Source organism: Topomyia yanbarensis, chromosome 2 (genome assembly GCF_030247195.1).
Source record: "Topomyia yanbarensis strain Yona2022 chromosome 2, ASM3024719v1, whole genome shotgun sequence".
NCBI classification, from domain to species: Eukaryota; Metazoa; Arthropoda; class Insecta; order Diptera; family Culicidae; genus Topomyia; species Topomyia yanbarensis.
In genome coordinates, this window is record NC_080671.1 from 205,593,615 (window position 1) to 205,618,537 (window position 24,923).

The window sequence follows — 24,923 nt, forward strand, 5'->3', positions numbered from 1 at the left end:
ACAGAAACCTAAGTAATGGAACCAACGGTTACAAAATTGTCGTGAAAATAACACCATATTGGGATGCAAATTGACGACAAATAACAATTTTTAATCTCTAGACGACTTTTTAATATCAAAAATACCCTTATTTCATGATTTTTTACCATTACAAGGTTATTGAATGCCAGTAGTACAGCTCGTCATATCAGATTTTTAATGACGGCCGGAATCAATTTGCGATCTTTTGACATATTTCTTATATTAAAAATGTCCATGTCGCGTAATTCTAGATGACCGAATATCTTGAATATACCGCCATTTTAAATTTTGATCTGCAATCTTACATATAAAAATAGCAGAGGCTATTAAATTTTCTTTTACTTTCGATTTTTGGGCAGTTTCACATACCAAACATTCCCATATTGCAAACTTCCTGATGATAAATCATTATGAAAATGTCGCAATATTGAGTTAAGGAACGCCATTTATGACCACGAACATAATTTATTTGAACAGAAAGATGTCTGAAGACATTTTTTCAATTACCGAAAAAATACCCAATAGATATTCGTTTAGATTTCTTATGGGATTTTCGATTGATGTGCACCGGTGTAATGGAGTGCACTGGTTTTGCACTTTCTAGCAGAAGTGTCAATGAAACATACCCAGTTTTCTGCACTTCTGCTAGAAAGTGCAAAAATGGTGCAGTTCCAGTGCACTCCACTACACCGGTGTCAATCAATCGAAAATCCCATTAATAAAAATACTAACAGCACTAGCATAGCCGATAAACATCAACCCGAATACACAACCGAAATTTGGTTTCGTTATTCTCGTGTTTCCTTCCCATACTCGTGCACCGGTGAAAGAAAATCAAAACCAAACCGCGGTGCTGTGTAAACGAAAATCGGTTTGGTATTCGTGTCTCGTTGAAACACAACCAGCGGTAAGACCGCACACAATGTAAAGGGAACACAAACACGTGTGGAGATTTGATTTACCGTACCGGTACTCAACCGGTATTTTCCCACTTCTGGCACATAGCCACATGCACACAAACATACACGAACACCCACACAGGCATTTGTCGTACACGACAAACTGAATTGAATGGTACAGGACACTCGGCCCTCTAAGCCTCGGATAATTTTCAGAGCAATTCCATATTCTTTCTGTTGAGAAAGGTAAAAATTGATAGGCATTCAACGAAGTTATTGTATATTAAAATAAAGCCACCCTCATACGTTTAAATTGATATTTTTGTCTTTTTTCTATATTTCAGAACTCAGATATGAACTCCAAACAAATCAACGCGCAAACTAGACGCAGCTCAACAAGTGTAAATGGACTATAATTCATGTTTCCGATATGAATTTACTAAATTACTTAAGTTCAAATGTGGTATGATTTATTTCGTGTATTAATAATATGAAAACATTGCGTAAAATAGTATTATTAAAATAAACAGTTATTATGATATATTTGAAAAAACTTTTATATACGAGGGTGATTATATAAGCAAGTTGGTTTACTAATAAATACTCTTAGTATGTTTGTCATCGAAGCACTAACTCTCAATGTGGTGAATATTCGTAGGTTGAAAAACAAAAAAATGTCACTACGATTCGGCAACGGTCTTGCATCGCGAACCGGACCTTTCTTGACGATTTTCATTTGCTTTAAATGAATAGTAACTGAGTAGTATCGGTATATTCAGACGATATGCAAGGTGTTTTAAGAGGTGGGGGTTCTAGAAAGAGAACTGCGGAGACTCCATCTTAGATCGAATGGATTCGCGTTTAGCTGTCAAAAACGAATCCAATCGAGCATTGCCTATCCTAGAGTCTGTGGTATAGAGTACTTGACAATAGTAACTGTATTAGTGTGTTCAACGGTTTGTTTTCCTCCACCTGTCATAAATGGAGGAAAACAAATCGACAATAACTTTTCGGTCGGATTATTTTCATGATGGAATATGACCAACCGGAACTGTACGTCCCCCGAATAATGTTTTAAGCGACATAGAGCATTTCAACACCATTATAAATACTTTACGAGAGCTAATTCAAATGTTTAATTTGGCTGACAGTTTTATATATGACAGCTGGAGGAAAACAAACCCCCAAGTAGTGTGAGTGAAATCGTTTGCATAGAACTTTATTATAGAGTCTCGTACAGAGGAATGCGCAACACTGCCCAAAATGATGCCCTCTTCTTTATTCCTGGCACCCATAGTATTGGCTGTAACTTTGAGTGACTTCAACCGAGTTACACAATAATTTATTATGGAGCGCATTAAAAAATCGACTGTTTCGTGGTTTATGGCACTTTATTCATAATACTATTCCATGTAATTTATTTTACATTGTTACAAAAAAGTCTAGTAAGCTGAATACAGTGACTTGTTTAGTCGATTCAAATATTTAGCCATGAAATTACTTTTCTCAACACTAATACTTTTCTTGCGTGTTCTCCGAAAGAAGAATGTTTGTTTACTTTGCACGATAGGTAGCCACCTGACTGTTCGATAGGTAGATTTGGCTCAGAGATGCCAGGTACTTTTTTCAAATGTCTGCAATAATAATTTTAAAAGCCTGGGAAGAACAAAAATGTCAGGAAAGCTAGTGTAACCAAAAGCCTTTATATTCAAAAATCTGTAAATATCTGCAACCAAACTAAAATCTGAAAATATCTGCAACCAAACTAAAAAATCTGCAAATATCTGCATCATCGAAAAAATCTGCAGCTTAAATTAAAAGTCTGCGAAATCTGGCATCTCTGTTTGGCTTCACTCTGTGCTGGCCTTTAACATAAGCAACGCCTTTGGCCTATCCTTATAACATTGGACGTGTTGCCATACAACCCACTGAGACGTCCAAAAAATTGTTTCAAAATCGTTCAACACGGGTCCAATGATGGACGTTTGTTGAACGGTTATTTGGACGTTGTCCAAATTGGTCCAACGAATCCTTCATTGGACAATTTTGAAACCAACCGTTCTTAGAGGGAATGCCGAGGCATAGGTTGCCAAAAATGCTGCTTTTCTCTCCGCAGTTCTCTTTCTAGAGTTTTTCTAGTGGGGACAGATTAAACGTTTTCAGCGTGAAAAAAAACATTTGTTCGCTAATTTATTTTTTGGAAATTTGGGTGAAGTGAATTAAACAAAACTGTTGTACACTAATGTAAGTTTTCTGTAAGTTTTCGATCCAGAAATTTCGACAAGCGACTCTGTGACGAAGCTATTCGTAAAACGTCTCTGGAAAAAAACACAATTTGCGTTGTTAACTGCCATTCAAAAACTACTTAACCGATTTATTTAAATCTTTGCATACACATTCCATACATATATGGTTTTTACTAAAAAAATGGCGACATTTTTCGTAAAAACAACATTTTTTTTAATGGGTAAAAACTCCCTTAATTGCAAAACTGTCTCGAAAACTCAACGTAAGGGTTAGGTTTTTTTTACACAGAATGTGTATTGTCTATCTCGAGATAATCTAGCGCTTCGTCCAGTTGTTGCTATATAGAAAACACTCGAGAGTGAATGAAACAAAAATAAACGTCACAAAAATAAACGTTTCTCTAAACGTCGCTTTCACACTCGCACAAATGCAAATTGAATGGGTGCGTAATTTGACGCATGGCTGAAAAGTCGCAAAGTGGATTTAAGAAAAGATTCGCAATAGGCAAAGTTTGAAATAAATCGGGTCAATTGTTTTTGAATGGCAATTAACACCGCAAAACATGTTTTTCCAGAGACGTTAAAAAAATCTTCGTCACCGAGTCGATTATTTTGCATAGCAAAATTACAGCGTGTTATTGAAATGATACATTATAATGAACAAAAAAGAGATTCCACGAGAAACCAGCCAGCCGCAAAATATGACCATCGTTTTTTATGTTTGGATTTTTCATTAAGATCACTCTAGAAATATTTTCAAATATTTTGAAGGAGAACAATGTATCTTAATATACCGAACCTCTAGCTTCTCTCGTTAGAAAGTTATGTATACTTATTACCAGAGGCGGGAAAATACCGGTTGAGTACCGGTACGGTAAACCAAATCTCCACACGTGTTTGTGTTCCCTTTACATTGTGTGCGGTCTTACCGGTGGTTGTGTTTCAACGAGACACGAATACCAAACCGAGTTTCGTTTACACAGCACCGCGGCTTGGTTTTGATTTTCGTTTACCGGTGCAGGAAACACGAGAATAATTTATTGGCTATGCTAGTGCTGCTAGTATTTTTATTAAGAATTCCATACCAACATTAGAATAGGGCTAATAAGATTTGTAAACAAACTTTTGTTTTGCTGATTTCTCTTAATTTGTTATATTTTCAACCCAGAAGACATTTGAAATTGATTCTACCAAGGGTAAAGATGTTGATTCATGTGTATCTTTCATGAAATTCGACTCGACAGCGGAGTAATGAGCGAAATAAGCTTGTTTATAAAAATCTCATTAGCCCTTTTGAAGAATTGATATTGAATTCTAAACAAATTTCTATTGGGTATTTTTTCGGTAATTGAAAAAATTTCTTCAAACATCTTTCTGTTCAAATAAATTATGTTCTTGGTCATAAAGGGCGTTCCTTAACTCAATATTTGCAACATTTTCATAATGACTTATCATCAGGAAGTTTGCAATATGGGTATGTTGTATGTGAAACTGCCCAAAAATCGAAAGTAAAAGGAAATTTAATAGCCTCCGCTATTTTTATATCTAAGATTACGGATCAAAATTTAAAATGACGGTATATTCAAGATATTCGGTCATCTAGAATTACGCGACATGGACATTTTTAATGTAAGAAATATGTCAAAAGATCGCAAATTTATGCCGGCCGTCATTAAAAATCTGATATGGCGAGCTGTACTACTGGCATTCAATAACCTTGTAATGGTAAAAAATCATGAAACAAGGGTATTTTTGATATCAAAAAGTTGTCTAGAGATTAAAAATTGTTATTTGTCGCCAATTTGCATCCCAATATGGTCTTATACTACGTTCACACTACGAGTTAAAACGTGTTTTAACGCTATCTTGATGACATTTTTCTTGTTGCTAATTATTATAACATGTACATTCGTAACCCAACTTTGTACCGGGAAACAAGTGCTTTTTGTTCTCTCCGGTGTGGTTTAGTTTTTTCGGTGGTACGAAGGTGCTTGCTGTGGCAGAGGCTGCAGTAAAGCATTACTAATAAACAGTCCCGCGAGTGATAATTGTTACCTGCGATATCAGTTAAAGTAGTGCAGTGAAGTGCGTTACTAAACATTTTTCTTGCCTGAAAGACGGCTTTGTTTAGACGAGCTATATCAGCTCTACTGTGTGAAGGTCACGCGGGTGACGGATAAAACAAACGAAGGATCAATTCACCTACCAGCTCGTCAGGAACCAACTGGTGAAGTGTTTCGTTTTTTACTTTTCTTATCGATTTTTTTCTTTTTATTGCTTTTGATTTTTTATTTTGATTTAAGTTAAACAGTGCGGTCGAGCGTGTTGCTCCCGCAACAAAATGGAACAAACAGAAGGATCACCCTCCGAAGAGGAATATTATGAAGAAGAAGAACGTATATCTGATACTGAGACAGATAATGTTATGGTCGATCCACTTCCCCCACTTTCTCCCAATGTCTCACAGCCCCCCCGAGTCAAGGTTTACCAGGATGGATCCGCTGGTCCTTGGGTGGTATACTTTCGGCCCAAAAATAAACCGTTAAACAGCATACCAGTTGCACGGGAGCTGACAAAACGTTACTCGGCCGTAACCGAGATTAAAAAGGTTCAGTCAGATAAACTGCGCGTAGTCGTTACTGACTTGAAACAGGCCAATGATATCGTTAGCAATAGCCTCTTTACGCTGGAGTATCGCGTCTACATCCCTTCTCGTGATGTGGAGATCGACGGTGTGGTAAGTGATGCGGGTCTAACTGTCGATGATCTGATGAATGATGGGGCTGGCCGCTTTAAGGACCCTAACCTTCAATCAGTTAAGATTTTGGAGTGCAAGCAATTGCACTCAAAGTCCATCGAAGATGGTAATTACTATCCATCAGACTCGTTTCGCGTAACCTTCGCCGGATCTGCACTTCCGAGCTACGTTGAAGTGGGAGGAGCTCGTCTACCTGTACGCCTGTTTGTACCGCGGGTCATGAATTGTTCCAATTGCAAGCAGCTAGGTCACACGGCCACCTACTGTAGCAACAAGCAACGGTGCGGTAAATGTGGGGAACGCCATGCGGATGATACTTGCAGTAGCCCCGCTGAGAAGTGTGTTTACTGTGGGGAGAATCCGCATGCACTTTTGACATGCCCAACGTACAAACTTCGCGCGGATAAACTGAAGCGATCCGCCAAAGATCGCTCCAGACGCTCTTACGCAGAAATGCTTAAAAGAGCTGTTCCACTTATCTCCGAAAACCCATTCGCTCTCTTGCCAACTGACGATAACGCCTCTAACGACCCTTGCGAGGGGCATTCTTTGGCTCCGCTTGGAAACTCTAGGAAAAGACCTAATCAAAACTCACCTGAACTTCCTCGTAAGGGTCCTAGGTTGTCCCAAACAAGGGTACAAAATAAAAATAATTCATCAACTGGAAGTGCTGGTACAAATCCGAAGATAATACCTCCTGGTTTTGGGAAATTGAGATACAACCAGGAGTTCCCAGCACTCCCCGGGGCACCAAAAATCCCAAGTGCTCCAATTTTACAGTCAGAAACTCAACCTAAAACGGGATTCCTTAAATTTTCTGACATTGTGGACTGGATATTCACAGCTTTCAACATTACCGATCCTATGAAAAGCTTGCTGGTTGCTATTCTACCAACAGTAAGAACATTTTTAAAACAGTTGACTGAACAATGGCCCCTCCTTACAGCGATCGTATCCTTCGATGGCTAACTTATTAGACGGAATCAGGGATCTGATCACTGTTTTACAGTGGAACTGCAGAAGTATTATCCCCAAAATTGATTCATTAAAACACTTGCTAAATTACAATCATTGTGATGCATTTTCCCTATGTGAAACATGGCTAACTTCTAATATAAACCTCAACTTCCACGATTTTAACATTATCCGCTTGGATCGAGAAGACTCATATGGGGGGGTACTTTTAGGGATCAAAAAGTGCTACTCCTTCAATCGAATCAACCTCCCTTCGACGCCAGGCATTGAAGTTGTCGCTTGTCAAACAACAATCAAAGGCAAAGATCTTTGCATTGCTTCTATTTACATTCCTCCTAGGGCCATGATGGGATATCGAAGATTCTCCAATGTGATTGAACACCTTCCCTCGCCCCGCCTGCTTCTTGGAGACTTTAACTCTCACGGTACGGGGTGGGGCTGTCTATACGACGATAATCGATCTTCGACAATTCAAGACCTTTGTGACAACTTCAATATGACAATTCTGAACACAGGGGAAATGACACGAATTCCTAGACCACCTGCGCAAGCAAGTGCACTGGACATATCTTTATGCTCGACATCACTACGGTTAGATTGCAAGTGGAAGGTAATATCTGATCCCCACGGTAGTGACCACTTACCAATTGTAATTGCAATCACCACTGGTTCAAGACCATCGACACCAATCAATGTTCCCTATGACCTCACACGAAACATTGATTGGAAGAGCTACGCTGCTGAGATATCCAAAACTATCGATTCAACACAGATACTTCCCCCGGAGGAAGAATATAAGTTTTTGTCCAACTCGATTCTCGATAGCGCGATTCAAACTCAGACGAAACGAGTACCCGACGTGAACACCCAAAAACGTTCTCCCAACCCGTGGTGGGACAAAGAGTGCTCAGACGTGTACGCGGAGAAAGCTGCCGCGTATAAAACCTTCCGGAACGACGGGTTAGTTGCTAGTTATCGAGTGTACGCGATATTAGAAAAGCGAATGAAAAATTTAATGAAAGCTAAGAAACGCAGTTACTGGCGCCGGTTTGTCGACGGGTTAACAAGAGAAACATCGATGAGCACTCTTTGGGGCACGGCCCGACGTATGCGAAACCGAAACAGTACTAACGAGAGCGTGGAATATTCAAACCGTTGGATATTCGATTTCGCCAAGAAGGTTTGTCCGGATTCCGCCCCGGCACAGAAAATCTACCGCGCCGCGTCGCCTTACAATACCGCGAACGAAACACCGTTTACGATGATGGAGTTCTCACTTGCTCTCTTATCATGTAACAATAAAGCCCCGGGGCCAGATAGAATTAAATTCAACTTATTGAAGAATCTGCCAGACTCTGCCAAAAGACGCTTGTTGAATTTATTTAATAGGTTTCTTGAGGGTAACATTGTCCCACATGACTGGAGACAGGTGAGGGTCATCGCCATCCAAAAACCAGGAAAACCAGCCTCCGACCACAATTCGTATCGTCCGATTGCAATGCTGTCCTGTATCCGGAAGTTGTTCGAGAAAATGATCCTGTTTCGGCTCGACAATTGGGTCGAAACAAATGGCTTACTGTCAGATACACAATTTGGCTTCCGCAAAGGCAAAGGGACGAACGATTGCCTTGCGTTGCTCTCAACAGAAATTCAAATGGCATATGCTAACAAAGAGCAGATGGCATCAGTATTCTTGGATATTAAGGGGGCTTTCGATTCAGTTTCGATCAACATTCTTTATGAGAAGTTGCACCAGCATGGTCTTTCGCCAATTTTAAATAACTTTTTGCTAAACCTGTTGTCTGAAAAACAAATGCATTTCTCGCATGGCGATTTATCGACATCACGATTTAGCTACATGGGCCTTCCCCAGGGCTCATGTCTAAGCCCTCTCCTCTACAATTTTTACGTGAATGACATTGACGAATGTCTTGTCAATTCCTGCACGCTAAGGCAGCTTGCAGATGACGGTGTGGTCTCTATTACAGGTCCTAAAGCCGTCGACTTGCAAGGACCACTGCAAGATACCTTGGACAATTTGTCTGCATGGGCTCTCCAACTGGGTATCGAGTTCTCCACGGAGAAAACTGAGCTAGTCGTATTTTCTAGAAAGCGTGAACCAGCGCAACTACAGCTTCAATTAATGGATCAAACTATTGCTCAGGCTTCAACATTCAAATATCTCGGGGTATGGTTCGACTCTAAAGGTACCTGGGGATGTCACATTAGGTATCTGAAACAGAAGTGCCAACAAAGGATCAACTTTTTCCGTACAATAACTGGAACATGGTGGGGTGCCCATCCAGGAGACCTAATCAGGTTGTACCAAACAACGATATTATCAGTGTTGGAGTACGGATGTTTCTGCTTTCGCTCCGCTGCGAACATACACTTCATCAAACTGGAGCGAATCCAGTATCGTTGCTTGCGTATTGCCTTGGGTTGCATGCACTCGACCCATACGATGAGTCTCGAAGTGCTGGCGGGCGTTCTACCGCTGAAAAATCGATTCTGGGACCTCTCATATCGATTGCTCATTCGATGCGATATTCTGAACCCATTGGTGATTGCAAATTGCGAAAGGCTTGTCGAGCTTAATTCTCAGACCCGATTCATGTCCTTGTACTTCGATTACATGGCACAGAACATCAATTCATCTACATATAACGTCAACCGTGCTCATCTCTTAGATACTTCTGATCCAACTGTATTTTTCGATACATCCATGAAGGAAGAGATTTGTGGAATTCCGGATCATATTCGCCCACAAGTGGTCCCAAATATTTTCTATAACAAATACCATCAAGTCGACTGCGCCAAAATGTTCTACACTGACGGATCAATTCTCGACGGGTCCACAGGCTTCGGTATCTTCAACGAAAATCTTGCTGCCTCATTCAAACTCAATGATCCTGCTTCAATTTACGTCGCAGAATTAGCTGCCATTCAGTATACTCTCGGGATCATTGACACCCTGCCCTCAGACCATTACTTCATCGTTTCGGATAGTCTCAGCTCCATTGAGGCCATCCGTGCGGCGAAGCCTGGAAAGCACTCACCGTATTTCCTGGGGAAAATACGGGAATATCTGAGTGCTTTATCTGAAAAATCTTACCAGATTACCTTGGTTTGGGTCCCGTCACATTGTTCTATTGCGGGCAATGAGAAGGCGGACTCTTTAGCCAAGGTGGGCGCATTAGAAGGCGACACTTACGAAAGACCAATTTGCTTCAACGAATTTTTCAGTATCTCTCGTCAGAGGACGCTCGATAGTTGGCAAACCTCATGGAGCAATGGGCATCTGGGACGGTGGCTACATTCCATTATCCCGAAGGTATCAACGAATGCTTGGTTTAAGGGGTTGGATGTGAACCGGGACTTTATTCGTACGATGTCAAGGATCATGTCCAACCATTACTCGTTTGACGCGCATCTCCGTCGTATAGGGCTTGCTGAAAATAATCATTGTGTTTGTGAGAACGGCTATCACGACATCGAGCATGTTGTTTGGCTGTGCGCAGAGTACTGTGTTGCCAGGTCCCAACTAATAGATTCCCTTCGGGCCCGAGGTAGATCACCCTATGTGCCAGTCCGGGACGTCCTGGCAAGCCGTGACCACCCCTATATTTTTCTTATCTATATCTTTTTGAAAACCATTGATGTCCAAGTTTAATACATTTTACCCTCTCTCATTCACAGTAGAATCTCACCAACCTATCCCTGTATCTACAATATGGCATTGCTTCACGAGTCTTCGGTGCACACTCTTCTTGATAACCGTCTATCCAGAACATCATGACATACCGCACATGCAGATGATATAGAGTGCCAATAATTATCCGAAATATCGACCCTCTCCTCGCCCCTGCGATTACAGGCTGGAAACTACAACACTACAACAAAGTGTGCATATCCGCCACAATGATCAATCAGCAAACGACGATGTCAATTACACAATATGTATCCCACTTCCTACCTTTTTCCTTTACTTACATAAGAGGGGAGCAAGCCGCCCCTAAATACGGCTTTCCCTTCCCCCACTAACATGTGACATGTAATATAAAAAAAATGAATTATCGGCCTCGTTAAGCTACAGCATTTGGGCCTAAATAAACGTATTTTAAGATAAGATTATAACATGTTTTAACTCTGTAGTGTGAACATGGTATTATTTTCACGACGATTTAGCATTTAAAAGCATGCATATTTAAATAGTAATGTGGTTCCAAAAAAACGAAACTTGAATTACGTCGCATTCAAAATGGCTGATTTATATTAAAAATGATGGCCTATTCATGAAGTTTTAACAACTAGCATGGTTACAGCATGGACCAATATCCACATTAATGATTGAAGGTCGTTTTACATGTTTTGTTGTAATAAGACAATTTCGTGATTGATGACAAAGTGAATTTTTTTTTTTCATTCGAATGTTTGCGCAACATTTTTTTTAATTGGATTGTTCTGCAGTAAATTTATATACACACATCGACTGGTATCGCCGGAAATATTTATTCCTAGTAATTGAATAATTGAGTAGTAGTTTTCTCTAAACTCGAATGTTCGCGATCAAACCTTCTAGAGGACCTCCATAGTGTGTCAAAACGATGTACAGTAACAGCAACAATAACAGAAAAAAATATGTTTTACCAGCACTCAGTAAATAAGGATCGAATCGTTTATGTAGGGTTGACATTAGTGCTGGTTGCCATCTGCTGGTGCCATCATGCTGGCAACCAGTACGCTACCAGCATAATGTAAACGTATGCCATCTGTTGGTACCAGCTTCTGACAAGCGTTGACATTATGCTGGTAGCATGCTGGTTGCCAGCATGCTGGCACCAGCAGGTGGCAACCAGCACTAATGTAAACTGGGCATTAACAGTGAGTTTCCCCCACTTGCGTCTGAGTTGCTTACCATAGAGTTCTATGCAAATCATTTCACTCACACTAATTGGGGGTTTGTTTTTCTCCAGCTGTCATATTTAAAACTGTCAACCAATTTGAACATATGAAATAGCTCGTCTAAATTATTTATAATGATGTTGAAATGCTCTATGTCGCTGTAAAATTTATTGCGGAGATGTACATTACCGGTTGGTCAGGTTCCATCATGAAAAGAATCCGACCGAAAAGCTATTTTCGATTTGTTGTCCTCCACCTATGGCAGGGGGAGGAAAAGAAATCGTTGAACACACTAATACAGTTACAGATTGTCAAGTACTCTATATGTGAATAACACACACATACACGCAGTTGCCTCTGTGCAAAGATATATATCTCGCGTGTTTTTTGAAAAGGGCCAATAAGCATACTGTCAAAATTCACTTTGAGAGGAAATTCTGGACAAACTATTAAGGTTGCACAGAGAATGCGCAAAATTCGCAAACGAAAAAAGCAGTTTTTTCCACACCGTATGTCAGATCTTCATAAAAATCAATCAGCAGTACTGTAACAACATTCTACATACGCTGATTGATTTTTATGAAGATCTGACATACGGTGTGGAAAAAAACTGCTTTTTTCGTTTGCGAATTTTGCGCATTCTCTGTGCAACCTTAATGGCCGATTATAATTCACAACAGCAGACGAAAGAGAAAACTTTCATAAAATGTTAACATTCATTTTCGGCGAGTTACGGTTTGTCCGGAATTTTCTCTCAAAGTGAATTTTGACAGCATGATTATTGGCCGTTTACGAAAAAACGCGAGATGTAGTAATACGATACGCCGTAGCAGTAATAATAAGGATATATGTATAGTATACGTAATCCGAGTGTGTGCTCGAGATTATTCGAGAATCGCCTAACCAGCACAACCAGACGTGGATTAGATCTCGTTGATACGACTATTGCCCGAATACAAATGTACAGTAACTGTTGTGACGGCCGAGATAAATCAAAATACAACAGCTAATCGACGAATTCCATTTATTACGCGGTTCAATTAACCAGTACGCGTTTTCCATACGCGTCTATTTTTCTAACGGTATTTTTACCTGTGGCGCTTTTTACGTACACGCTTATGTACAACCGCTCAATAACAAGGTAATTGTAAGGTGAGGTAAGATAGTTTAAGACACTAAAGTTAGGGTATAAAATCTCTCCCTCTCGTAAAAAAAATTCTTCGAGCTCGTTGCAAACAATGAAAAAAAAATTACAGGTTCAATCATGTTGGAGCCTTTATCACCCTGGTAGAACGCCTTAGTGAAACTGTTTCGGTCCTGCAACTCGAGGGACCTTGCTCTGGTTCTGCATCAGGATCAGGTTGCTCCTTTCGTTGAATAGCTCGCGTCTCCGGAAAATAGACCGGAGCAGTGGTTGACGGTTTAATTGCATGGTCAGGAGTCGCTACTCCGGATGGAGGGGCATCAATTCCCTGGCTGTATTAGTCCAGATTTATAGATGTAGTACTATTAGATGAAGTTTCCGGGCGATGCGCGCCCACCCCAGCGACATGGTCGATATGACGCTCCCAACACCGCCCGTCATCCAAGCGAACAGCATATCAAAGCTTTCCAACTTTCTCAGCAATCCTTCCGAACTTCTACTTTTCAGCAGACACAAAATCTCGAACACGCACACGATCTCCGTCTTTGTATATCCCACACGGTATAATTCTTTGCATTAACGGTTTTGTTCTTTGGTAGCATCAGGTCAATTCTGGATCTAATTTGTCGGCCGAACATCATCATGGCAGGAGATCCTGCTACGGGTCGGATGTAGCATCTTACGATATGTCAAGAGTATACTGCAGAGTTCAGCATTCAGCTGTGCCTTCGTACACTTCAATGATTTCAGTTTCTGCTTAATTATCTGCACCAGTGGTTAAAATTATCACTCACAAGTAAGATACAGATAGGTCGCTCGCATGTTATTTCCCCATGGTAACGACCAAGTATCTTATCCTCCCGTCCAAAGCAAGCGATAAATATTTTTGCCATCCATGCGAGAGTTGATTTTATCAGCAGCCCATTTTCTTGGAGAACAGTTTATCCTCTCTCCCGGAAGATTGGAAAATATGAATTAATGGGTACCCGTGTAGTTACTTGCACTGGTTTTGTACTTCTTGTGCACTTTTGAGCAGAAGTGAAAAACACTACAGTTTCCATTGGCAAACTACTCCGGTGCACAACCATCGAAAATGACATTATAATATGCAAAGATAAGCAAAGGCTTGGTACCATCAGATGAGATAAAAAAAATCCATTCGTTAGCTAGTCCACAATACCGCGCGTTATGTGACTTTATCGTCAACTCTAGACTGATGATAAAGAATTTTCATCTCTTACGGAAGGAGGATAAGATCAAAGTCCATTAGGAAGCGATAAACGAAAGAAGAAAAAATTAGAATCGTTCCTCCAACAATATAGGAAAAAATACACGCATGCTATGTTAACGATAGACACTGAATAGGAATAAGGCATTCTCTCCTTGCTTCAAATCGACAAGTTTTCATCAATGGTGGAAAGCGTTGTTTATCCTCTCCGCGAGAGGATAAATGTAATGCCTGATCTGCACAAAGCGTTCTGCCTCCCCATTTGTTGCAGGGTGATACGGTGCTCCCATCTTGTGTGTGATGGCGTTCATCCGTAAGAACTGTTGGAATTGTTCGGATGTAAACTGAACACCATGATCGCTAACGAGCACCGACGGAATCCCAAAAATACTAAAAATATCGCGACACATCCTGATTGTGCTTTCAGCAGTGATAGAACTACACACCCGTACCTCCGGCCATTTCGTAAAAGCACAACAAGAATGAAAAAGTAAGTATCCATGAATGGTCCCGCAAAATCCACATGGACTCTCTCGAATGGTGCAGTTGGGGCCTCCCAACAGTGTAACGACATCTTCGCGGGTTCAGGTCTCACCGACTGACAATTTATACAGTTCGCGATCAACTCCTCAATCTACCTGTCCATGCCCATCCACCAGCAAAATCCTCTTGCCAGCGACTTGGTTCGCGTTGTCCCGAAGTGCGTAGAGTGCAGCTCATCCAGAACACGCTTCCGTAGCGAAGGTGGCACATACACCCGTATGCCACGCAGCAGACAGCCTTTCTGCATTGCGAACTCGCTCTGATCAATTCCAAATCGATCCTTCCCCGTGACCAGTATGCCGTATTTTACTTCTTAGATTAATTTCTTAACAGTTGAATCCTCAGCAGTTGCCTGAGCCAATTCAGTAACAGTAAGTGGAAGTGTTTCGATCTGGTGCATTTCCACTAAGTCCGACTCTTCGATTATATTATCTGCATCCGATAGTTTCAGTGGTATTCGTGAAAGGGCGTATTTCGTAATCGAAGGACTGCAGGTAGGTTGCATAATGCTGCATTCTCAAAGCGGACATTACTGGCAACCCTTTGTGCTCCGCAAATATTTTGGTTACTGCTTGGTTGTCCGTCACCAAAACGAATTTGCGACCATATAAAAATTGACTCCAAATATTATCGCGTACGCCTCCTTATCCATATGCAGGTAAGCTTGTTGGGTACGATTCAGCGTTTGAGATGCAAACTCAGGGTGTCGACTCATTTCTGAAAATGAAATTCCCTGATTTTCCAGGTTTTTCCAGACCTTTTTATAAATTTTCCAAAGTGCTCAAACAAATCAAATTAAATTAATATTTTTCAATGTCTATCGTTTGAGCTTACTCCATTTTTTCATTTTTAGTTAGTTTTAAACTTTTTGTAAATTGCTGCTCTGAAAAGCTAGCGAATTGTCTTTGGGCAACTGCGGCTGCTCATTCAGTGTCATGCGCGACTTCCGGAGGGTTAAGTAGGCACCGTTTTAACATACTCTATTACATTCCAAACACCCTTGAAGGTGGTCGTAACCCATTCTTAGGTCAATTTGCAATGTAAAGTTTGTTCGCGACAAAATATGGAAACCTAAAAACACATAGATCTCTTGATATATTCAACCAAAAATGATGTTTTTTACAAATATGGACGAATGTTTTTTTTATCCAAAAATACATAATTCGTTGACATGTTAAATGCGCTTTCAAAAATGGTTCGAAAGAAATGCGAATTAGAAATAATATGTGCGGTCCAAACGGAAATCAAAAGATATCTCATTGGAATAGTTCTAAAAAGCTTGGCTAATCGGAAAGCTCTGTTCACGCCGTTTCCAAAACGTCTAATACTCGATTGCCATCAGCTACATTTAATGAAATGCAAAATACAATCTTAAGAAACGACGAAATGGATTCGATAGTGAGACAAACATTCTGCTCGTATACTAATAAAATAATAATAAAATAAAAACGTCAAATGTGTTTGTGTATAATTCGAAGCATCATTAAGGAACGAAATCATTGAAGGTATTGATTATTCCGAATTATAGTGATAGGCAGAATATGAGGGCTAAACACTTCTTCGAAAATTGTAGCGTGGATATTCTACCAATTTTTCCTGTGTGGCAATGGATTACAAAACTTGGACGTAGAAGACTTCAACCATGCTTCATGGTATGTAACGAAATGAAGTATTAAAGTAATTCTGAACGATAGAGAAGTCTAAATTTCTCAAGAAATATTTGGTAAAGCAGGGTGTTCTGCAACAGTGGGTGAACCAGAAAAAACTTCATACCAACAGGAAGGTATCCCAGAATATGTACTAAGAAGATTGTTTCCAGCACTTTTTCACAACTTTAAAGTAGGGGCATCATTCAAGAAAATGTCGAATAATCACAAGAAAACACAGACAGGTCTGCGAACAAATTAATTTTGGTAAGTTTACTTGTGATTTGAGACAAACAGTTTTTTAGTCTCTCATTTGCCTGCTTATGATTTTTCCCACCAATTCGTCATTGCAGAAATTAGGTACCCTCCAAACTGCCGTTAAGATCGTATTCGTCCCATGTTCTATGAGATTCCCTCTATACATAAGACAATTATACGTTGAACGGCAGTGAAAAGGTCAGTTGAAAATTCCATCTTGGAATATAATAAATACAAACAAATAAATAAATAAAGCGATTTTTAATGCAATCTGGCAATAGCAGCACACAAAAAAGGACACTAGTGTATATTCTATCTCTGCTCAAGCTAGTGCTATAAGTTAAGCAAACGTAACAGTCGCCACGATCTATGGTGAGTGATAATACACTGCCGATTTTTTTTTGCGATGATCGTTTGTCTGTTTGTTGTGAGATGAGTGAAGCTTCGCAGCAAAAGGGAGGCAAACTTCGATTAAATACACTATTTGTTGATTTTAAATATTGTCGTATCCGCCCGTCTGTTAACGGAAGGTGATTTTTTTTTCAATTCGATTATTTGATAAGGCACGTATGCGTTAGCTTAAAGGTGCCATTTTTTCATTGTTTTACATTTTGAATTTCTTAAAACTAGGGGGTTACACATTTCAATATTATTTTGTTTTATATAATGAAACTAAAAAAAAAACTTTACAGCTAACTTATACATATAAAAGAGGGTATAATATAATATTCGTAAGATTTGGGGGACGGGTCATTTTGTGTGTTCTTTGTATAGTAATTCACTTTATGATTTTTAGAAGGGAGATTGTAGGAGAAATTAATTATTAACTAAGCGGAACATTTTACAAGCTTATTAACTAGAAATAACTAGAAAGAGTGGTTAAAGATTAAGGGGAATTAATTAGGGCTATTTTAAAGTAGTGGTACTGTTGTGCATTTCTTAACGAGATTAAATATTGATCAACTAAAACTAGAAGATAGGGGGGCACATAAGTTTTGGGAAGATATTCAAGGGGAGAAGGGGGTGAAGTCATACATCTGTGTATCAGAGACATGGGAGGGTAGGTGGACAAGGCTGAAGGGGGGGGGGGGGGGGGTTGAGATATAAACTTTCAGTTTCCGGCATCAGGAATTAACGGCCAGGATTACAGATTCGAACGGATTGATCAACTAACACTAGAAGATAGGGGGGCACAACGGAAGGTGATATTGAAACTGAAGCTTGCGAAAGTCATCTTCATACAGTTCTATTATACACGGAAACCCATATTAAAAAAGGTTGAATTATTAAGCGGAGTTGAGTGTTTAACCGTTAGGTAACGACATAGTACGCGAGTACCTTTCCAGATTTCAAATAAAATTACAATGTGCCTTTCATAACTAGAACCTGAAACTTGGTGACATCATAGTACATCACTAGGCATAAATTTTAGTGAGATAAAATTGAAGATGTAGACCTGAGCGAACGTTTTGGTCGTTTCTACCGCATAGCACCCGGTCCTGGAGGTGTGTCCTAGCTTTGAAATACTATTTGTAAATTTCAAAGAATCCTAGCAATAGGGATGTCAAAATTATTGGGTTTGCCACAGAGATTGTTAACAATCATCATGGGACTATCTGATAATTTGACCCCGGAGCGGTCGTCACAACTTTATTTAGTTTCTTAATAATTCTGTCTGTCAGTGAGCGGAGCAGACAAATGACTTCAGCTGCAGACGAAAAATAGGGGCAGCCAACGTGCGCGAATAAGAAGTATGAAAGCTGTGCGTTACCTAATGCCGCTATGGACTAGCACTGAACACGAGTGGAATTGAGTAGCGCTTAGAATTAACTCGATGGCTAGTACATGAAAGAACTTGAATAAAACAAGTTTACGCCGTTGAGAATTAGTTGATTACAAATCCCAAAATTGGTCATATAAGTAAAAAATAAGCTGCCGCAAAACAAGAGATCAGCTACGATGCGATATACTGTTATACGATCATGAAGATTTATTTCAAGAATCGGTAATTTTTTGACGTAGGACTACGTCTTTCTTGTCGATATGGGACTTACAAATGCACTTTGCAAATTCTACAAAAATGATATGTAACGAAAAGTGGTCTAATTTTGAACGCAAATAATTCAGCCATCTCCCGATAAATTTTCAAATTTTTTGCACGAATCGCCCCGAAATACTTTTAAGAATGGATTCCAATAGATAAACCCAAAAATGTTTGATACCTTGTCAAAATATCGCGCAATTACACACAGAAGATAGCGCTTCCCAAGCCCGATACGACAGATATGTGTACCTAGCGCGCTACGCTTTTATGAACTATCGACTATATAAAGAACGAATTTGGCCGGACAAGCTCAGTTGATGTTGAACGGCAGGCGGAGCAGATCACTGCGCTGTGTGTTTTCACAGCCAGTGTAGCTGAGTGAGAAGTCCGTTACACTACTTGTGAAGATACGCTATCTTGAGCTATGCTTTCTTTTGTGTTGTGCTCGTTTCCAGCACACTTTTATGTACAATCTACACAAAATCGCTTGTACATTCGAGCTCCATTTGCAAACACTGCTAACATAGTGTCGTGATACTAGTTGTCTCTTTCGCTCTACCCATCATCATCAGCGTTGACTCATTTTGATTTGTTCGCTTGGGTTCAATGTTTGAGGCGAATGTAGGTATATCAAATTTGTTGGCAGGGTCACTATATTTACAGATTTTTCTGTAATGTCAGAGATTTTTTTCACAATTTTTGATCACAGATTCCTTTTCACAGATGGTAGATTTTTGGCAGTTTGATGAAAATTGGATAGATTTTTGGAAATATTGTGATTTTTCAGAAATTTATCACAGATTTTTTCCTGTTTCAGTCATCACAGATGGTAAAATGATATTTTTGACCGAAACACAGATTTCAATGTGGCATCTCTGTTTGTTAACGGATGCATGTGTAACCTGCATGATAGCAATCTGTGCTTTCATTGCGCAAAGACGAAAACTTTCTTAGCAACAAATTTACACGGATCGATGGAAAGCACAGATATATGATTAAGACCTCTGCATTCGCTACATTTGTATACGTACTTTAGGAAAGTTAAAATGATGACAAAATAAAACTAGAAAGCTTAATCTACACTTGAAATGTGATTATATTGTCTAAAATTTGCTTTTTCTTCACCGGTCCGGGTTTATTTTTACCACGCACAATCGAAAAGTTTTTACAATTTTTAAAAGCTGATCTTGTGCGATAGTTTCAGGTAGTAGTTCGGTCACGGTTTTCTGTCTCCTTTCTTCAGGTCTTCTTAAATAAGTTTCTTTGGATTCGATCGCCTACTACCAATGAAATAGCTTGATAACCAAGGTTTGGTTCAATATGTAACATTCGATGTTGATTGGTTGTGCTTAAACTATTCGTAAGAAATATATTTGATTTATTATTACTCTAAATGTACTAAGAAAATAAATATTTTACATTAAGTAGTATAGTGCTACGTTTACAGTTCTTGCAACCCCATAGGGCTGCCCCTTGTAGTTTTTAAAGAATTTATTGCTTTATTATTTTGGAAATGCAACTAGATTATCAATAATATGTCCGATTTAATAGGCATAATTACTCTACCACTCTGTATCTCTAACATTACTGACCCATCTTTTTCGTCTACAATTTGCAAACATAAAAAAAATACCCGCGGTTCGGCCAAGCTAATGCATTGAGCCGTGTCAAAGTAAACGGCCTGTGCACACCAAGTGTACTTATATGTATATACCTTGAGTCAGAAGAATCACAACAAGGCCGTCGATAAATCAATTGGCATCCATATAAAATATTATATATGAGTAATTCCACGTCAGATTTACAACCAAAATTTTTTTTGTTGCAATCTTTAGCTGAAAATTGTTCACACTATGTATTGTTTTTGTGAATATGATTATTTTTTTTCAATTTATGAGTTTGTAAAATTTTGAATTTTATTGAATTGAACATTTTTCAATCACTGATAACTCAGAAACTATTCAATTTGTATGTATGTATGTATGTTGGTAGCCACCATCCTAGCTCGAGTCTTGCTCTGCATGCGGCTCCACTTAACCCATTCATGCCCATGTTGTTTGTGGACAACGTCTTTAAACAGCTATAACTTTTGATTGGGGCAAGATCTGCTCACAAAAACAAGTAAGGCTAATAAATGTGACTATTGGCTTTCATTTGAGTATTAACGGTTACACGGATCAGCTCTAGAAATGAAGTTATTGCAATTAGTCTGATTGAACTCCGATGGAGCAGTGCTGCCAGGGACCGTTTACGTTGACGACGGAAAATGAATTTTTCATATAACTTCTTTATGTTGCAATATTAGTGAAAACTAATAAAACTTATCAATTTGGACTATTTTTGGCTACGTTTTCCACGCAGTTGGACTATTGTAAATATTCTAGGAGAATTGCAGTGAGCATTAGAAGGTAAAAATTGAGCAGCTTCTAGCACTGCAAGGAAAGCACCTACCTTTATGAAAAATGGTTTTTGGAGTTTCTTGACCCCACCGTTTTGTGACTTAACGACAACACAGCTCTACGGCCGAACCGACTCTATTGCTGGTATCGCAGGGTCGGCTAGCTACCGGGTAATCAAGGGCTACGCGGATCAAGAACAAAAACCTAGAACTTTCACTTTCCTTACACTTTTTTATTCACATGTATTTGTAGTGTGTGGGTGTGGGGTGTTATTTACAATTAGTTGTTACTGTGGCGTGTACACTACTCTATCACTCAACGTACCGTACTGTTGCTGCTTCCGTTGATGAGCGTCACGACGCTGACGAAGCCGACGGGCGAGATCCCCTCGCGAACGTCGGCGAAACTGGCCGGATGAAGGCCCCGGTACGATGGTGATCTGGATTGCAGTTGGACGGACCAGCGGGCGTTGCTGGCTTGGATGCAGGCAGGCGTCTTCCGTCTTTGGCGAGCATCGACGTGACCGCGGCTAACCGCAATGGCCACCACCGAGAGGGGACCCTCCTTTTCGATTAGGGCCTTTGCCCGAGGGTATGAAACGGAGGCGCGCAGCGCCGGATGACGTACGGTAATCCTTTACGGGTTAGGCACGGAATCCTCCCGAATACACGAGCCGAACCGTGTGCTGGAGGATTTGAAGTCACGCTAAGAGGCACTAAGAGGTCCTGAACGATCGCAACACTTTTTTTAAAACCATCTTCCCGCCCCAAAGGGGGGGGGGTGCTATACACTTCACCAGTTAAATTACTTCAGCACACGGACGCCTGATATTAAAAGAGACCAGAGCTGAGAACTGCTGGACCTTTTATAAGAACTTCAGGTTGTATTTCATTCCAATTCCTTATCCGCAATCCATTTTTAAAAGTTTCGCGCCATCCGCGATCAGTGCCATACGTTCTCTTAAAGATGGCAAACTCTCTTTACAGCGGTACGCACCCTTTAGCTTCCCTACTTACTGTTGTGTATTGTAGCACATGTAACGTGAATGTTCAACAAACAACACATATTATTTACATCAAAAATCTAAATGATGGATCCAACGGTTACAGTTTTAAAGAAAAAATAGTTTTGAAACCCTACATGCACTAGAAAAAAGTTGGGCATGAAAGGGTTAACAGTACGCTCAAATTTCGTTACAATTCTGCATTCAGCATACCACTGTATGAAAGACCAAAAGGGAGGTAGCGGACCCGTAGGCAATTACACCTACTCAGTATCCGCTGGAATCAATGAATCTTCTACTCAGAAACTATTCAGTGTGTAGAAAAAATATTTCATAATTTATTAAGTTTCCTTTTCGCATGAGCTCACCGAAATTGTTTTTGCAATGCATATTTGTTTTTGCTATGTAACTTATGTATTCTGCAAATACTAGAAGCAAATTTTTTTTAAGTTAAGCCAAAAACATTTTATTATTTTTTTAAATCATTTATAATTATATTGCGAAGATTAGGTAAAAATTACAGAATGGATCTCCATATACTTCACGAGATAATACAATTATAACAGGTCACTTATATGTCACTGGACGTTTAGTGTAAAATTGGCTTGTTTTCAGTTTATAACTGTAATATCTCGCATTGTATTTTGATATCCACTCCATATTTTTTCACAAAAAAAAGATTAAATATGATTCTTAATATTTAAAATTGGCCCAACTTTTAAAAAAATTAATTCGTTTATAATAATTGCGGATTTCATAAGCTATATAATAAAAAATATTTTTTATGTTTTTTTCGGAAAGCTCATGCAAAAACTACTTTTTGTAAATAATATTTTTTTCCATGCAGTTATCAGTGATTGAAAAATGTTCGATTTTATAAACTTCAAAAGTTACAAATCTAATAACTTGAAAAAAGTATTATATTCAGCCAAAACAAAAAATACATATTAATTATTTTTAGCTAGAGAATGCAAGAAAAAAAATTGAAAGGAATTCAAATTTTGGTTGTAAATCTGACGGGGGATGACCCATATAAACATTGTTGTGAAAAGTTGTAATTATGAGATGGATCGAATATTGTTATTCTCCCTTGTATAAAATGTGTTGAGGGGAGTAAGTGCGTTCAACCTAATATTGGAGCCAATATTTTCCAGTCGTACATATTTAAAAAAAAATATTAACACTAGGTCGAAATTTCTCCCTGATTTGAATACAAATTCCCTTAAAATTCCAGGTTTTTCTAGAACAAATAGAATTCCCTGAAATTCCCTGATTTTCCAGGCTTTTTCCAGGAATCGCCACCCTGAAACTGAATCGGTCTCTCCGACCCGTCTGGATAGATGTGGCTCAGTATAGCTCCAACCCCGTACGGCGAAGCATTGGTAGCCAATAGCAAAGGCAACTCGGGGGAATAATGCACGAGACAGGTTTCCGCTTGCATTTGCTTTTTTACTACCTGAAAGGACTTCTCACATTGCTTTACTCCATTTAAACGGCATATCTTTCTTCATCAAATTATTTAAAGGATAGAGTACAGTACTCAAATCGCAGAAAAATCTACCGTAGTAGTTGATTAGGCCTACAAACGATCGTACTTCATCCTTGTTCTCTGGCCAACGCATCTCCTGGATAGCATCCACCTTTTTCTGGATCTTGTGAATGCCGTCGCAATCAATTAAGTATCCGCAGTATTCTATCTCATTTGCAAAAAACACGCACTTGTTTCGGTTTACACGAATATTTCTTTCATCTAGACGACGCAATACCTCTTGTAATCGGCGCAACTGAGTCTCATCGTCGGGTCCAGTTACCTTTATATCGTCCAAAAAGACAATGACCCCTCGATCCCTTGCAGCAATGCCTCCATTTGTCGTTGTCAGATAGCAGGTGCCGACGCCACCACGTACATGAGGCGACTGAGAAGGTACAAACCTCGGTGAGTGCTCCGGGTTAGAATTTCGCGATCTTCCGGAGCGACTTCAAGTTGCAAGTAGGCCTGCACTAAATCAATCTTGCTAAATTTCTTCCCACCAGCAAGGGAAGCGAACAGCTGATCCACCGTTGGAAGCGGGTGTTTGTCTACCACAAGGTTAGTGTTGACAGTTTGATTGTAGTCCCCACAAATACGCACACGATTGTTGGATTTCTTCACCGGCACAATTGGGGTTGCCCAGTTACTTTGGTTGACCTTCGTTAAAACTTCTTCTTCTACTAGTTTGTCAAGCTCTGCTTCGACAACCTTCTGCAGATTGAACGGTATTTTACGGGCCTTTAAGAAAACGGGACGAGCATCCTTCTTTAAAGGAAGGTTGGCTTGATCACGGGAGATTTTTCCAATTGATTCCTCGAACACTCTTGAAAACTTTAGCAACACTTTCTTCACCGCAACAGAAGAGTCAGGCACAATATCCGGAGTAGCTCGGTTGCTTTCAGGAATACCTCTACTTATTTCATTGACCGCACTTTTTCGCAGTATTTTGTTCCGACCGACAAACGCATCAACCATTTGCGTCCGATTAACGGGTGTTTTTCGAATTTCACGACGTACAACGGTAATTGCGAATTCGACACACGCGTTCATTATTCCGAGCATTCCGATGCTTGTGTTACAATAACTCACGAGATTCGTATCGCATTTCCGCAAGCTTACTCTCGAGAGCAATTTCTTCTAGCAATCCGTACTCACGATCGTAACAGGTGATCCCGTATCTACCTCGTAACGCAATTCCACTCCATTTACGCGCACTTTCATCCAAAGTTTTTCGGAATTTTTATCGCTACCGTTTGTTTCGAAATTGTCCACGAAATTCGCTTGCAATGTATTTTGTTTACCCGTCGCTTGCGAACCACCCGG

At 39.7% G+C, this 24,923-nt stretch overlaps 2 protein-coding genes across 2 annotated transcripts in view; one reads left to right on the forward strand and one right to left on the reverse strand.

Moving 5' to 3' along the window:
• Positions 1-1,427, forward strand: part of LOC131682768 (pyruvate dehydrogenase (acetyl-transferring) kinase, mitochondrial) — a 215,395-nt gene extending 213,968 nt beyond the window's left edge. Inside the window, exon 8 of the mRNA XM_058964488.1 lies at positions 1,265-1,427. Within this exon, the coding sequence (XP_058820471.1) occupies positions 1,265-1,336 (72 nt within the window). The 3' untranslated portion in view covers positions 1,337-1,427. The remainder of the gene's footprint in view (positions 1-1,264) is intronic.
• Positions 1,428-23,945: 22,518 nt separating this feature from the next.
• Positions 23,946-24,650, reverse strand: LOC131679998 (uncharacterized protein K02A2.6-like). Its single transcript, XM_058960736.1, has one exon. The coding sequence runs from the start codon at positions 24,648-24,650 to the stop codon at positions 23,946-23,948; it is 705 nt and encodes a 234-aa protein (XP_058816719.1).
• Between the last annotated feature and the right edge of the window lie 273 nt (positions 24,651-24,923).

Coding starts and splice junctions, on each gene's coding strand:
- LOC131679998 (XM_058960736.1), bottom strand. CDS start 24,650: ATGAACGCGTGTGTCGAATTCGCAATTACCGTTGTACGTCGTGAAATT.